We start from the raw sequence: 17830 nt of genomic DNA, 5'->3' as shown, positions 1-17830 counted from the left end.
AACTTTTTGGAAATGTGAACTTGTTGCAGAGTTACTTCAAATATTGATAATACCCAACACGGGGTGCCGAGCCCCAGAAGCTCCCTTGAGTGATGAGTTATCACATTAAAAGAGCAGGCACTTTCTTCCATTTCCCAGACAGCTTTACTTTCTCCTAGGTGAGTACATGTTTTAACATCTTGCCACTTTGTAGCATTTCTGGTTTGACAGGTTTCTTCCATGAACCCCATTACAAAATAGGGATGTAGATTATGAAGACAAGTCGTGCTGCCTCAGGTCAGCCCCTTTAAGGGCGCATTAGACCAGGGCAAGCCACAGGGCAGGGCAAAAGAATGAACTACTTAAACATTCCTAGCTGCAAGAGGAATTCCTGCCTGTGTCACAGAAGGCTAAATAATTTCTTTTTTATCTGGGGGTGACATTCCTTGTATATCCTGTCTACCCCTGGAGATTCTCTTCATGATTTGGTCCCCAACTGTGTTTAGAAAGAGCTGGAGCATCAGCTGCCGTCAGCTGGAAGGCACCTTGGGCCTGCAGCATTACATGTGCCAGGCCCGCTTCAGTGGGGCAGAGCTACAGATAAAAGGAAGAGCAGTTTAGGGTCATTGCAGTCTTTCCTTGGTCTTCAACTCTTGCAGGGAAAGGAGTGGCCTTGCTCTTATTTCTCTCACGGAACACATGCAGTTGAACATTTTTGTACTGAATAAGCACTATCGGCCCCTAGGCAGTCTGTATGTATGTGTTTCCTAAAATACTTGGGAGAATGGATTGAGGCCTCTCAGGGCATCCTCAGACATAGAGAGACCTCAGGGATTGAGGACAGTTCAGGACTGATGTCCAAAGCCATCACCCTGAAACAGCCTTTCATGCCTAGGAGCCAGGAACTAGGTATTTCACAGCAATTACCCTACTAGATGCCTCAGAAGAGAGGTATGTGTGTAGCTGAAACTCAAACCGATACATTTTGTCCCCCAATTTAAAAAATAATCTTTGTTTTCTATGGCTGGAAGAATAAAAAGAAAGTAATTCCTTCCCAATAAAATGTAGTTTTACAAGTTTCTTTGCATCCAACTGGAGTCTGTACCTTTAATAAAACTCTGCCTGGAAACATTGAGTCCTGTCTGGGGGTTTGCCCCTGGTTCTGCTGGCTTTGCTCAGTGGCTCAGACCTTCATTGTCTCTCTGCACAGCCCTTTCAGATTGACCATTCTCTTGGAGAAGCTGTTTCTTCGTAATGCAGTTTTTTTTCCAATCTTATCTCTCGCCTTTGGCCAAGTTCTATCCCTACTCCCAGGACATTGCCCCCCCCCCCCACCGGGGGCCCAGCACCTGTGCAGACCCTCCACTGGGCAGGGAGACTTGATATTGGGCTTTATGCCGTAAAATAAACACATTTTTATTTAAAAACATTTTTAAAAAGATTTTATCTATTTATTCACGATAGATATATACAGAAAGAGAGGCAGAGGGAGAAGCAGGCTCCATGCCAGGAGACTGATGCGGGACTCGATCCCAGGACTCCAGGATCGCGCCCTGAGCCAAAGGCAGGCGCCAAACCACTGAGCCACCCAGGGATCCCCTAAAAACATTTTTTAAAAGATTTATTTATTTGAGAGAGAGAGAGTGAGAGCTAGTGTGAGTGGGGGAGGGGCAGAGGGAGAGAAAAAAATCCTCAAGCAGACTTCCGGCTGAGCATGGAGCCTGACTCAGGGCTTGATCCCAGGACCCTGAGATCATGACCTGAGTAGAAACAGAGTCCACCACTCAACCAACTGAGCCCCAATACATTTTTTAAAGGTATACACAAAGTCATCCATAACAGAAAGCAGACTGAATATTTCTGTTTCTGCATTTAGACCACAAATATTTTAATACTATGAAGCCAAAGATACCATACAACACACTAAGATCAAAGAATAATTAAGGTGCTATTGTCTGCCCTTAAAAATCAAAATGCAGCCGAGCAGAGGAAGCACAGGTAGCTGGGTGAAGAGAAGGCAAACTGGCCGGAGGAATGCACTGCACAGATGCACCAGCGCAGCTGAGGGCTGGGTGCTGGAAGCCATGCATTTCTGCCCAGGCCCTGGCTGCCCTCCACAATGCAGCGCTGCAGGGACCCGAAGGCAGGCGTGATTTTCTCTCCATTTATCTCTAACACTTCTCCCTGAACAGAAGTTTTGCATGTTTCATCCCTTCCTGGAATCAGACTTCTCAGAGCACCTGGACTAACACAGGAGACAAATCCTGGGAAGTTGTCCAGGTAGAGGAACAGCCCACAGGGATGGCGAGAGCTGGAGAAGAGTGTGGATGGGGCCAACAGTGGGAGGAGTGAGGCTGAAGAAGCTGGTGGGTCCGGAATCCTTAGGCCAACAGCAAGGGGCAACCGTCAGAAGCTAAGCCGACTAAGGACACGAACTGGTGAATGAAGAAACAAAATGCAGCCACATATCCAAGGGAGTATTGTTCAGCCATAAAAAGGAAAAAAGTCCTGACACAGGTTACAACATGGATGAACCTTGAGGACATTATGCTAAGGGAAATTATCCAGTCACAAAAGGACAGATACTATATGACTCCACTTACATGAGGCACATAGAGTAGCCAACTCATGGAGACAGAAGATAGAAGGGTTGTTGCCAGGGGCTGAGAGGAGGGGCAGTGGGGACATGTTGTGTAACGGGTACAAAGTTTCAATTTTGCCCGATGAGGAGAGTTCTGGAGATTGGGGGCACAACAACAACTTCATACTACTGAATTGGATACTTTAAAATGATTAAAAGGGTAAATATTATGCTATATATACTTTACCACAATTAAAAAATAATCCCAGCATAGCACAGTAATGACAAAAAGAAAGAAAGAGAGAGAGAGAGAGAAAGAAAGAAAGAAAGAAAGAAAGAAAGAAAGAAAGAGAAAGCAAAAAAGAAAAAAAGAAAATGCGCTATGACTGTAATATAGAAATTGAATTAAGAAGGCAAAACTAGAAACCAGAGACTAGTTAGAAGCTCCTAAAGTAACTGAGGCAGGAAGGGACGATTGTCTGGCCTGGGCAAGTGGCCATGTGTGTAAGAGAAGTGTGTGAATTCCAGGGGAGGCAAAGTGGGAAAGAGACAGGGGCTGCAGCATGGGTGCTGGTTTGGTCCGTGGGGTAGAAAGTGATGGATGGTGTCACCTGCAGGATAGGATGAGCAGGAGGCACTGGGTACAGGGAAGATGGCAGGGACCCTAGCATTAGAAGCTCTGGTGGGACATCTAACTACAAATGTTTGCTGGTGGTTGGATGTACAGACTTCAGCCTCAGTTGAAAAATCAGGGCTGTAGGTACAGATCTGGAAACCACTAGCGTTTAGAAAGGTGGCGTCTGAAAACTTCAGAGTGAAAGAAATAGCTCAGGGAAGTTGGCCTTGGATGAAGACTTCACAATGAAGGCTGGGAAGAGGGAGAGACACCTGTAAAGGAGATGAAGAAGAGGGAGCTAAAGGTAGGAGAAAAAAAAAATGCAGAGCCAGAAGCCAAGGGAAGAGCTGGTTTTGCTAATGTTACAGAGATCAGTCAAGGAAAATGCATATTCCCTTCATGCAATTTATGCTTCTAGATTGATGACAGTGTGAATGTGCAGAGAGAAGCTTAGCAATATGAGAGTAAGAAACAGACTCACGAATACATAACTTTGTCAACTATTAGAGGACTGCATTCTCAGTTCCCACCTCTTAGGAAAAATGAAACAGTAATACTACTTCACAGGATTACCGTGGGGGGGAAATGAGATCAAAGCACCCTCTAAACTGACAGGTGTGTTATACCAGTGGGTTTCATTATGTCTACCTGTTGTGAGATGGGATGACTTTTGAGTGAAGTGTGGTCAGATTGAGGGTAGTGCCAGCAGTGTACAGAAGTGGAAGATCAGGGTGAAAAAAAAACAGCCAGAAAAACTTGCAGATGGACAGCAGTCAGGTTGCAGAATCAGAGCAAGCAAACAAACAGAAACAAGACCATCGGGTGGGAAGGTGTAAAATCCACACACACAGTAAACAAAACCAAGAAGCAGAGAGGGGATGAGTATAGAACAGCTGTGAGGCACCATCCATCTGCAAGAACACTCAGAAAACAGGCACTACGCCGCAGCCAGTGAGCTTTGATAGGTGTGGATAGCGACTCATTCATTCCTTCTTCTTTCCCTGCCTCAGTCCGTAACAGATTTATGGTGGCTTAGAACAAATCCCCAGGTGTGAATACAAGATCTGCAGGAGGTAACAGGAAAGGGGAGGGGGGTCATAACTGGAGACCACACTTATGAAGTGTAAAGATCCTGACATAGAAATTTCAAAACAAATGCGTTGCATGTGTGTTCCTGTGAAATGGCTCTGAGAGCTTCTCTGTTTGGGAAGCAAATCGAAGTACATGCAAATAGCTGGGCCCATCTGAAAACAGAGAGATAAGGAGACAGATATGTAATGTTCATGCTCTGTTATTTGTATCTACTACAGAATATTTGGGATACCTGGATACAGAGGGAAGGATATGTCTAAAGAGGGGCTATAAGACCCTGAATATGTAGAGATAGGTATAGATCAGGAAAAATGGAAGAGGTCAAGAAGTGGCTTAATGATTCTTATAATTAAAATGGGGGTATAAAAATACTTTCAAAATAAATACCAAGAATTAGAGGAGCACCTGTGTGGGTTGCTCAGTCGGTTAAGTGTCCGACTCTTGATCTCAGCTCAGGTATTGATCACATGGTTGTGAGTTCGAGCCCTGTATCCACGCCCAGCGTGGAGCCTACTTAAAAAAAGAAAAAAAGAATTAGAAAATGATAGTGTTGGGGAGTTGTTTCTAACTTCTTAGTTTTTAGGGTATCACTGGTTTAAAAGCATCCTATGGAGTCTCACCCAGATCATCAGGTCAGAAAGCTTTCTTTCTTACCTGTATATATATATATATATAATCTTCAAAACAAAAGCTTCCAGTGTACAAGGCCATCTCATCCTTCTCCTATAACACATGTTGGTAATAAAGATGCTCAATATTTAATGATGGTGAGGTTGCATTCTAGATCCTATTAATTTTGTTTCTAATAGTCCCAATTTATTAATTGCAAGGATTTTCAATTCTGGCTATCAAAAGCAAGTCAACTGTTATTTCTATTGCAATTGGATGTTTCAGACTATCATCCTGATTACAAATGAGTGAACTGCATGCTCTATACCTTGTGTATTTCAGACAGGAGTGGAAATATGTCTGTTGGTGGAAAATAGAATGGTGTGATTTATACATAAAATCCAAGACTACAGTTACCATATTTTATTATTTTTAAGCCATACACAATCTTCAGTAGTTTCTTGTCGAGATAGGAATTTATATCGTAGAGCCTGAAAAATATGTGCATGTGACATTCAATTGTAAAGCACTGGGACTGTTTTTAAATAAATCTGAAACACAGGTGCAAGAAGAACACTGTTTTCTTTGGAAGATGTTATCTTGAAAGGCCATAAACTTACTCCTATGATGTCACAGTTCAAGCACTTGTGAATTATTGATCAGCTTTTTAAAAATTTGAACTCATTCTATCCTGGATACTGATGCATCGTAGGTGAGCATCTCTCTTGTTTCTGATATTTCTGGAGTTGTCACTGCATATAATCTGTGGCCGTGACTGTAAGGTTTGGCATTTAGCTAGTTAGAAAGAGTCACTGCATATGTCAAAATAGCATTAGAAAATGGATTTCCACCTCTAGCCCCTGAAGGATCTATTGTTCTTCATGACTGGTTCTTCCATTCTGTACATTAACTGATATTAGTGGATGAAATTAGTAGCTTTGCCACAAAATTTTCTTCTTGCCCAAGGTCAACTTTCAGAGTTTGCCAAGAGAGCATCGTGGTCTTGTAAAGCCAACTCTATAGCACCTCTTGGTGGCACTGGAGTACGCTTTCCAAAGAGAAAAGCCAGCATTTCACACACTGTCTGGCATGGCAGTCAGAGCCAGGAAGGGCCTCAGGGAAACAGGGCAGGATGTGGGAAAAGCCAACTGATCCCTTCCCTTTAGTCTGCTGTGACCTGGTCTCCAAACTGAACACTTTCTGGGACTTTCTGACTCACAGCTTGGGAAGATCAGAGGAAAACACTTGCCAAATTGAACAGAACAGCTGCTTCCTGCTTAACTGTTTGAGCGGAAAATCTAATACTTTTTCAGAACATGTTTGGATATAAAAAGGAATAGAAAAAAAAATAAAAAATAAAAAGGAATAGAAATGCCACAGTGAAAATGTTTTTGTTGTTGTTGTTGTTGTAGTTGTAGAAAAATAAGCCCTAAAATTCAAAGAAGATAGGTCTTGGTTTCTTTATTCCATTTTATTAAAGACTCTCAGCAGAAAAATAAGCATTTGTTTTTCCTCAGAAGTTAATAACTATGAACTTACTAAGTAACAGCTCAGTCTATCAAAAAGCTATGTAATAATAATAAACAACACAGGTGGCCTTTACTTCTTACAGCAACTAGATGAAGTAGGCCTTATTATGTCGATTTTACAGATAAGGAAATTGAGGCACAAACAGGTTAAGTACTGTGCCCAAATCATGCAGCTAGTATGTGGCAGAGTCAGGATTTAAACTGAACAGAGGTCATGAATTGGTGCTCTTAACTACTATGCAACACTCAAGAGAGTTACTAAAAAGCAGGAAGAAAAATTCTTACCTTGTCACAGGCAGCAGTTCACTAGTCTCTTACTAAATTAAAGTTGTCTTTACTTAATTGTCCAATGTGAAATGTGGAAAATTAAAAAATACAGAGTGTGCAAACTCGTTTACTTTTATGACTGGTTCTAGGCAAAGAAAATGCTTTCTGGGTTTAAAGACGTCAAATTCGTGAACTCTTCTCTCTCAGGGAAACTAGCTCGTGGTCTATATTCACAATATCACTTCTGTACAATGAAAGACCTAACAATGGAGCTGTGTGAAGACTTTTTCTTTTTAGGGTAAAGGAATTTGGTTAAAAGTGAAACATATCCATCGGGTTAGCTGAGAAAGAAATTGGGAGAAATCTGAGAGGAGCCAGGTGGAACTTGGCTTCCATAATTCTCATATTTAACCATGAAATTAAAATTAGGTGCAAGGCTAGATTTTCATGGCCACAAACAGGTTCATCAGTGAGTTTCAAAGAGTCCACATGCTCTTCTTTCCACTCCTTTTAAAATCTCACTGTTTGAAGGACTCAAGAACTTTGCTGAGTAAACTTGCTCATTTAGTAAATAATGACTGAAAATGGTTAACAGTTGACTCAGAAGAAAGACAGGAAATACGGTAATTGTGGGTAAGGGCGTCACAAAGTTTGCAAACAAAACCAAATCTCTAAAACATGATGATTTGTGAACTACTGTAACTAACTCAGGAGAGCAAGCAGGACACCCACAAGTGAATTCTTTTTCATTTTTTCCCCTTCTATTCAGAGTTCCATCCAGATATTGCAGTCTCATGCAGCTAGTACAAGAATTTTTAAGATTAATAACTGAAAAAGCAAATTAAGGTTTAAATGGTCAAGATATAAATACACAAGAGGGATATTATAATGTAATGTTTATTAGGCTGAATTGAAAAACATGATTATTTTATTTTAAATTACTCCATTTCAGTACATGAAAGGAATGGTCCCACAGTAAAACAAAAGTAGTATTTCCAAGAATGCTATTTTATTATCTCCAGTTCTTTATGCATTTTAGCCTTTAACATCTGTCTCTATCACCATAACCAACACAGAATGGTTCAAAATAGAACCGTGACTATGGAGAGGGGAGTGAGATAAACTCAAGACAAGCAAACCAACACCAATGATCAGTAAAAAAAGTGTTGCTGTTAATATTTATAGACCATATTTACAAAAGTCCAGTCAAACCAATTGGTCATTATGTACATGTGTTAATATTAGTCCTTTACATTTATATAATTATGTGCATTTGTATTACATTTATGAAAAATATACAAAACATGGCTGACAATATACTTCAATTTGAATGGTTGCTCAAAACTCAGTGCTTAAAAATATTTGGAAAAAACCCAAAATATACTGTGATGGGAGATACTAAAAGTGAAAGAGATAAGGAAATAATGAGTTTGTTAAATGTGATTTTAGTAAGTAGGGGAGGTGAGCAGATTAAAGGTATACATCTAGGCAGGAATCACACAGGACAAGCCAGATGAAGAATCAGACATGGAAGAGGTACGGTTTTCTCCAAGATCAAGGTCATGTGAACTTGAACAGAACCAAGGGACTTTCAGGATAAAGTAAATGAATCTAAGTTTTGATAATGCGCTCATACTGTCAGCCAATACAGAACTGGCTTCCTCCTAGAGTTTTGTTAGGAAGCATGCCTTGGGCATCCAGCCTAGAGCAAGCTTACAGCCTCAGGGTGCCGCGTGCCCCATGACCTGGCACCACTTGGGCAGGTGTCTGCCCGGACTGAAGAGACACCGGATGGCATCCGCCAGCTTCCCCAACACAAGCTGGGCTGGAATTCTCGCACCTCAAAATGCCTCTTGCTCTCAGGACAGAAGGCCCTAGACTTCTGGGGCAACCCGCCCCTGTGCAGAGGTCCCCCAGGTCCTCCCCAGGGCGCTTCCCGGGCACTCCTGTCAGGGGTGCGGTGCAGCGGGGTGCAGCGGGGTGCGGCGGGGTGCGGCGGGTGCGGCGGGGTGCGGCGGCGGGGGCCCACCGGCTAGCTGAGGCAGGGGCAGCAGAAGCAGCAGAGGGTCCGGCAGGGGTTCTTCCTCGTGTACTGCACGGCCTTGCGCACCTGCACCTTGGCCTGGCCGGTGTAGTCGAGGGTCTTCTGCACGTTGAGCTCGATGACGTTCAAGGTGTCGGCCTGCTCCTCCACCAGCACCGCCATCTGCAGGAAGAGCTTGTGCACCTCCCGGATGCGGCTCTCCAGCCGCAGCAGCTCGCGGTGGCGGCTCTCGATCTCGCTGAGGGCCGCCCGCGCCCCCTTCACGTCGGCCAGCAAATTCTCGGAGAACACGTCCCACTTGCCCTGCTCGAGCATGTCCTCGATCTGGTCGTCCGAGACGTCCTTGCCCATGATCTCCAGCTGGCGCTGGATGCGGATCTTGCAGTTGTGGCGCTGCTTCATCTCGGCCTGGCTGTAGCCCTGCATGGCCTGCTGGAAGGTGCGCGTGAGCGCGTGGTACTGCGCCCGCGAGATGCGCGCCACGGCCGAGTGCGCGCCGTGCACCGCCTCGGCCTCCTCGCCGCGCGCCTTCAGGGCGTGCAGCTTGCGGTGGATGCTCTCGCCGCGGGCCTTGATGTCCTTGGCAATGGAGCTGGTGTCGCGCTTGATGCTGCTGAGGCGCCGCATGGACGTGAGGAAGCGGGAGTTCTGCTTTCCCAGCCGCTTCACGTCGGTCAGCAGCTGCTGGTTTTCCTCCTGGAGGTCCTGGATGTCTCGGTACAAGGACTCCAGGATGTGGTCCGTCTCGAACACGACGTCCTCGCGGGGCGGGTCGAGCTCCGCGTCCCCGGCTGGGAACTGCTGGTCATAGCTCTTGGTCAGCTCCAGCATCTCGGCCAGCCGGTCCTTCATCGTGCCTGCAAGGAGAGACCCGGTTAGAGGCCTCCGGGAGCCAACGGCGGGGTGGCGGGCGCTGCGGCCTAAAGTAGAGAAAGCTGTGCACGCGCTCCCGAGCCTGTTCTTTTTTTTTTTTTTTTTTAAATATTTTATTTATTTATTAATGAGAGACACAGAGAGAGAGAGAGGCACAGACACAGGCAGAGGGAGAAGCAGGCTCCATGCAGGGAGCCCAACGTGGGACTCAATCCTGGGCCTCCAGGATCACACCCTGGGCTGAAGGCAGCGCTAAACCACTGGGCCACCAGGGCTGCCCCCGAGTCTTTGTTCTTGGGTGCAGGCAGCAGTTCTAGGACATTTTGCTTACGAGAAAAGGACTAACGTGACCCAGGGGCGTGAACACAACTGTACTTCACAGCCCATAAGGCATCTGCAGCTCATTGTTACAGGCGCCCGGAACTCCATCAAGCAATGTAAAATTTCAGATTGCACCAGGAACCAGTCACTCTTTCTTGCTTTATGTTTTGCAATAATCGCAAATCAAAAGAGGCACGATAAAAGGAAAAAGGAGAAGGCAATATTTGGAAGGATAAAAATTTTTAAACGAGGACAAGACTGTGTGGGCCAGCTCTAACTGCTGTGTTTTTGTTTTGTTTTGTTTTGGCTATTGCCGCAACTGGTGAGCATGCCCGGTCCCATGCGGTGTCACAGTTCTTAAAACAGTTACCATATATATCAATCATGGTTTAAAAATTCTTTCTCTCAAAAAGGTTATACAAGTAAAACATGCTTGAAGTTAAACAATGAAATAAAGACAAAAATCTGGAAGTATAATACTGAGGAAGTATAATACTTGGACGTTGAAATTTCCTTGCTCTTCTGTTCATTATCACTGATACAGACTTCAGTTTGAGTGCCTGTTTTGGGGGTGAGGGGGAAATCTGAAAATATATTCTGATGGAAGATATTAAAAGTGAAAGAGATATAAAGTAGTTAAGTGTTTAATGTGATTTTAATGAGTAGAAGTGAGCAGAAACATACTCATCTAGGCAGCAATCACACAGCAGAACCAGATGAAGAGTCAGAAATGAAAGACCTTCTGTTTTTCCCAAGGTCCCTAGTGGCAAAAAGCATTGACAAAACTACTTAAGAAAATTTTTTAACAGAAATTTTTTTTAAAAGATATTATTTATTTATTTGACAGAGAGAGAGAAAGCACAAGCACAGGGAGCAGCAGAGGGAGAGGGAGAAGCGGACTCCCGGCTGAGCAGGGAGCCTGACGCAAGGCTCAATTCCAGAACCCTGAGATTATGACCTGACCCGAAGGCAAACACTTAACCAACTGAGCCACCCAAGCACCCCTGGAAAATTTCAATTACACATAACCCTAGTAGCAGTAACAGAACACACTCCATTTAACCATCACACCGTAACAATAGTTGTACTTTTGTTGTTGTTATGCACATGTTGGTATTTTATTCACATCTGAATGCTAAACACCTTACTTAAATATACAATATTCATTTAAATGCATATGAAGGCTCTCAGATGCTGCCTAACCTCAGTTCCCAAGAAAGAGTCTGAAGCAAATTTTATGGGCCAACATATTATTACTAGCGATATAATCCCAGGGCCACCAAGGTGAGGCAGAAAAGGGAAGTGAGGTGGGAAAGAATTGAGACAAGTACTAAGCTTCAGCGTCACAAGACAACAGTTGCTTAGTCTCACAAGAAGTCACCAGAAAGACCTGGAATAGTCCACAAGGAAGAGAAAAAGGGAGTTATTTATTTATTGGTTCCTTCCTGTCTCCTGTCTTGTCAAACTTCATCCAATGGACATTAAAACCTCAGTACACTTTCAGGTTGTGTATTCCACATCCTCAGGGCAGCCACTGGGGAAACCAAGTCCTATGCCCATCGTGACCTGGTGCTTCTCTGAAACCAGACATAAGGGCACCTAAGCCTCTGTGGGTGCAGAGGTCACCCCTATGCACTGGAGCTGTGGCGGCCACCACCACAGTGGATGTTACGGAGGCCTTGCCAAAGTCTGGTCCTCACAGAAGGCTGAGAAAGATAGCAGTGTTAGGGGATGAGGTGACAGAGGAAGGAGCTGGGCTCTTGATTATTCTCTGATCAGACAGCCAAGAACTAGAGGGTAGTTGAGACTCAGCAAATCAGGGAGGAGTATAAACTGGAGGAGTATAAACTGGATCTGGATCAGATGTACACACCGATGAACACAGATACTACTTTTATAGTGGAATTGTGCATCTGTGTACACATTCAGGTGTTATCTGCAATATAGATATTTCTCATCTATGTTTTCATCAGGATGGTTCTTTTATTTTTTTTTTAAGATTTTATTTATTTATTCATGAGAGACACAGAGAGAGGCAGAGACACAGACAGAGGGAGAAACAGGTTCCATGCAAGGATGCCTGACGTGGGATTCGATCCCAGGACTCCAGGATCACACCCTGAGCTGAAGGCAGGCACTAAACCGCTGAGCCACCCAGAGATCCCCCGATCAGGGTGGTTCTAATTTGTCTCTACATACAAAGTAAAATAACATTTTCTATGTCCACATTTTTTCCAGGGAAGTGAAAAACTTTCGTTTTTAGTAGCATGTATATATGCCAAAATAATGAACATTTTCCCCTTACGCACAAGATTTTGTGGCTAGAAAGATTCTCTTTCTACTATATAATTTGTAGGAAAGAAGGAAAATATAGTAGCACTTAACGGATACTCAATCTATGAGGGATCTTAATCTCAAAATTAAAGCTTCTCTCAAGTTGAAGTAATTAATTTTATTTCACCATGAAATGCTGACAAGTTGGATTTAGTGATAAACGGCAAGTGGTGAAATATTAACCATGGCTTCTCATCTGCTATGATCATTATTTACATAAATTAAGCAGAGGTTTTATTCAAGATGATGATTTTTAACATCCTGCTTAAAATGCCATTTCTGCTCTGGTGACAAGAATCAATACCAGAACCTCTCAATGATAAGGAAGTGACTCTCCTAGAGGCAAAACAGAGCGGCAGAAAAAAAGACCCAGGCTGGACGACAACTATGCCATCCCCCAGCCTGAATTTCCTGATGCCCAAAAATGTTGTCACTTTGAACAAAATCTAAAGGCAAACCACAAATTGGGGGAAACTGCAACATAGGCAGGCAATGGGTTAACTTAATTAATATACCAAAACCTCCTGCCAAAACAAAACAAAACCACTTGCCCAGACAAAGACAATGAAAAGGCAATTCATATGTGAAGAAAGCTAAATGCTAGAGGAGTAGCTGATACATATCAGGTACTTACTGTAATACCAAGTGCTTTCTAGGCACTTGTCATGTGATATCCTCTTTAATCTTCATACAGACTCCATGAAGTAAGTATTGTCATTATCAGAGCTGGTACGTGAGCAGAGGGAGATTAAAGAACTTACCCATGGTTGTCAGGAAGTGAACACTTGGGCCCCAGAGCAGCCCTACTTAGCCACTACACTAAACTTCTTCAATAAACATATAAAAGAGAGTCATGAAGGATTTCACTATTAAACAAGGAAATGCAAATTTAACCACTGCAATTTTTCCTCCTACCAAATTGCCAGGATTTAAAAAATAACAATAATGTTTAAAATTGGTGAGGATTCTGGGAACTCTGAAAAAATGCTGGTAGGAGAGCAAATTGATAGAATCTTCCTGGAGGGGAGGTTAGCAACATGTATTTTTAAAATGTGTATTTGTTTTGCCCCATGTACATTTATTCTAAAATATATATGCAAATATGTGTGAAGCCCATTGCTGTAAATAGTTCCATAGTCATGCTGTTTTTACAGAAATTCAGAAATGTTTTAAATGTGCAAAAGTGAGGTACTGGCTGCTAAATCATCACAGTTTAGAAGGCTACTGAATAGTAGGAAAATATAAATACCATCTTAGGTAGAAAAGCTAGGTAAGAAAAAGAGAACATGTAGTGGTACTACACATACATGCTGAAACATAGACTTGAATAATATACATCAAAATGTTAATAGTTGTTTTCTTTGAATTGTGGAATTATAAATGGTTTTAATTACTTCCTTGTGCTTTTATGTATTTTCCAAAATTTTTATGATGCCCATGTAGATTTTATAATTAAATAAAATCTCACAAAGCTATAAATGTTATTCGCTTAAAGGACTAAACCCTTAACATCCTTCTTAAGACATGCAACTGATTGCAATGCATATGTCTTAATGCCTTATGTGACGTGGACAAAGTACATTAGTTAGCTGGTATGGAGTTGAGCTGTATCTATCTGCTTAGGTTAGTATCCAATATATTCTACTACACATCAGGTAAATAGTACAGAGAATGTATACATTTTGAGAACAAGGTAAGAACAGGTGTTATCCTTGCTTCTTGACCAAGACTTAGGAGGCACTACAATGGAAGGTAATGGGTGGTTAAGGTAAAGCACCACACACCACAACATTAGGAACCCATTTGTTGGTCTCTCACTAGTCCTAGACAGGTCCCATGCTCTGGGTTGCACTCCTAAAGCCATGAAAAAGCCATGGGGGAATCATCTCATTTATAATATCAGGAGAAAAACACACTTCAATCACACAGAAGATGGCCTTGGAAGATGTTCAGAAATAGTTATTCCTTCTCAAGACCTGAAAACCATAAAGGCATGGATCCTAAATCAAGTGCAGGCCTAAGCTCATTTGAAGGCTCAAGTCCATAATCAGGTAAGGGGAGTGAAAGGAACAGTGTAGGGAAGTGAAGATTCTCTATGGAGGTATAAATAAGAAGGTGGCCTTTACCTTGCCTTCTTACCAACCTTGCCTGACCCAGCCCAACCCAGATTAGTGGGTCCACTGACCCAGAGGTCTCCTGGTTGCCAGGGAGCAAGCATTCAGAAAACTACAACAGAAAGCCAGTCAAACAGGAAACCATCAAAATCTAGAGGAGAACCCAGGCAGTAAACTCTCTGACATGGGCCACAGCAACTTCTTACTACATATGTCTCCCAAGGCAAGGGAAACAAAAGCAAAAATAAACTACAGGGACTTGACCAAAATAAAAAGCTTCTGCTCCGAGAAGGAAGCAATCAACAAAACTAAAAGGCAACCTATGGAATGGGAGAAGGTATTTGCAAATGACATATCTGATAAAGGGTTAGTATCCAAAATATATAAAGAATCACTTTTTAGGATTTTATTTATTTCTGTGTGTGAGACAGAGAGAGGGCATGCAGGGGAGAGGAGCACAGGGTGAAGGAGAAGCAGAGTCCCCACTGAGCAGGAAGCTTGACACAGGGCTCAATGCAGGGCTCAATCCCAGGACCCTGAGATCGTGACTTGATCCGAAATCAAGAGTCAGACACTCAACACAATGAGCCACCAGGCACCCCCAGGAAACAGACACTTAACTATAGAGAACAGAGAGTTGTTGGTGGGTGGCAGGGTGGGTTAAGAGGGTGATGGGTATTAAGGAGGGCACTTGTGATGAGCACTGGGTGTTGTATGTAAGTGATGACTCACTAAATTCTACATCTGAAACTAATTACACTTTATGTTAACTGACTGGAATTTAAATTAAAATTTTGGGAAAAAATTTAAAAATAAAATATAAATATAAAAAATAGAGGAAAAAAAAGTCAACCAAGAAGCTGCTTATTTCTAAGAATCTCACCTAAAAAGGTTAAAATGTATTCCTTGCTGTAGTTATACTAAAATACAGAAGTAGGCACCAAAAGAACATCAAATTAACCTATACCTCCGGTAGCTTGATTTTATACTATGAAATACTAAGAAGGAAACTACGATAAATGAGAAGGAAAAATTAAACAATTCTATTGACCATCCTGTCTCAGTATGGTAAAGAATAATCTAATACATTTTAGTAAATTATATTCATAAAGTTGCTAAAGTAAATCCTGCTTTGAGTTACGTAAGATAAAAAATTCAAACTAAATTTTATGACCAACTACCAGAAATCTTGTGGCTTTTAATTTTTTTTTTCAGGCATGCATATCATCTGTCGTGAGAACAAGGTCCCACAAGGAAAAAAGGGAAAATTGCATAAAGCTTCTTTCATTGGGCAATTAGAGTTTATGTACAAAGAAAAATAGGAACAGAGAACTGATGGTAGCTCAGAGATTCCCAGACTTTAGGAGGCAATAGAATCTTCTGGAGAGCTGTAAACACTACAGATGCTTGGGTCCCTAGAGTTTTTGACTCAGTACTTCTAGGATGATCTTCAGGTGATTCCAGTGTACACCAAACTTGTGACCCATGCTATAGATAATTATCAGGGATCCCTGGGTGGCGCAGCGGTTTAGCACCTGCCTTTAGCCCAGGGCGCGATCCCGGAGACCCGGGATCGAATCCCACATCGGGCTCCCGGTGCATGGAGCCTGCTTCTCCCTCTGCCTGTGTCTCTGCCTCTCTCTCTCTCTCTCTCTCTGTGACTATAATACATAAATTAAAAAAAATTTAGATAATTATCATGACAGCTTCTTATTTATAAACATAATGCAATTCTGGACGACTTATAAAAGTCCTCAGGTTGGGAGCAGTCTTGATGAGCAAACTTGATAGGAAAAGATTCAGAAAGACAGGATAAGAAAGATTCAGAAGTCAGGTTTGCACATACTCAGAAGGTCAATGAGTGGGGGTCTGAATACATAAATAGCCCATAGGCCGGGTGCTACAAAGAACAACCACGAAAGCTCTTCTGTGCTTCTAAGGGAACTAGCTGTAAACAGAACACATGGTCATATCTCTGATCGTAAAAGAGAAACTTCATGCTTACTTACTCTAAGAGAAACAAGAACAAAAATGTTCATACGTTGTTATAGGTTAAATTGTATCACCCACCCAAATTCATATATTGAAGCTCTAACCTCAACACCTACGAATGCAAGACCTTATTTGGAGATAAGGTCTTTAAAGAGAGAATTTAAAAGGAGGTCTTTATATAATCTATGTATTATTATACACTAAGCAATACATACATTTTTTAAAAGATTTTATTTACTTTATTCATGAGAGACACACAGAGAGAGGCAGAGACATAGGCAGAGGGAGAAGCAGACTCCCTGTGGGGGGAGCCCGATGTGGGACTCAATCCCAGGACCCCGGGATCACAACCTGAGCCAAAGACAGCCACTCAACCGCTGAGCCACCCAGGGGTGGCTCATACATACATTAAGCAAATTTTACCTACTCCCAGAAAACAAAAACTTCTTTTGTTTCACAGCAATATGTTAAAGTATTTTTACAAGTAGTGAGAAGCTTCAGATGTGGGGATACACAATTCAATGCAGGGAAATGTGTCAACCATGTGAGGTTTATTACAAAGATCAACTTGTAGATTACAGGAGGTGAACAAATCCAAAAGCAAGGAAGGACCTCCCTTTCTGTATTTATGACAAAGAAATGTTTTAGAAACTTTATTCCTGGGCAGCCTGGGTGGCTCAGTGCTTTAGCGCTGCCTTCAGCCCAGGGCGTGATCCTGGAGACCTGGGATCAAGTCCCATGTCGGACTCCCTGCATGGAGCCTGCTTCTCCCTCTGCCTGTGTTTCTGCCTCTCTCTTTCTCTCTGTGTCTCTGATGAATAAATAAATAAATAAAATCTAAAAAAAAAAAAACTTTATTCTTCTTTACTTGAGTTCAGAAAGTTTAGGATTCTTGCTTCAATGGGAACTAAAAAAACACATTTAGAGAGAGACACACACACACACATATAGGCTTTGTATAAAGTCATCAGCCATTAATGAAACTAAAAAGATCCAGCCCCATAATAGATGCTCCAAATGAGGACTTTTGACTCCCTTACTTCAATAATGAAGTGTCCATATTCTCATTTTCTGATTGTATAATCTGTATCTCCTATGTCCTGATTCTACAGCAATACTTTAAGTCTTGTAAACATAAAATGATGATTACAAATCAGAATGTGTCTTTATGTCTAGGCCCACCACTGGTCCGTATGGAACCTTAATGAGCCGTTGTGTAGGGTCCATATGACATTCTTGTGAATGCTAGAAGGGTGCCCCTTTCTCTGAGTGATGCGACCCTGCATCAGGGCACAGCATCTCCATCTGGAGAACTGGGTATGGGATGGGCTTCCAGTCGCTCTCATCTTCGTGGCGAGTCAACCCTTGTACTGGGCACAGTCTGCACAGCCCTGTGTGGTCACCCTGAGTACTCCCTTCTTGACTCTCCTGCCAGGAGAGTCTCATAGGGGCCAGGAAGTCCCATAGGTCCTATGTCAT

General features: G+C 42.5%; 1 protein-coding gene across 6 annotated transcripts in view; it reads right to left on the bottom strand.

Moving 5' to 3' along the window:
* Window positions 1–7552: 7552 nt before the first annotated feature.
* STX11 (syntaxin 11) overlaps window positions 7553–17830 on the bottom strand; it is a 45134-nt gene continuing 34856 nt past the window's right edge. For all 6 annotated transcript variants that reach the window (XM_041729826.1, XM_041729833.1, XM_041729848.1 and 3 more), the window contains one exon: window positions 7553–9574. In XM_041729826.1, coding sequence (XP_041585760.1) covers window positions 8706–9574 — 869 coding nt within the window. In that variant the 3' untranslated portion in view covers window positions 7553–8705. The remainder of the gene's footprint in view (window positions 9575–17830) is intronic.

The sequence above is a fragment of the Vulpes lagopus genome, chromosome 2, assembly GCF_018345385.1.
Source record: "Vulpes lagopus strain Blue_001 chromosome 2, ASM1834538v1, whole genome shotgun sequence".
Lineage (NCBI taxonomy): Eukaryota > Metazoa > Chordata > Mammalia > Carnivora > Canidae > Vulpes > Vulpes lagopus.
This window is presented reverse-complemented; position numbering and strand designations above follow the sequence as displayed.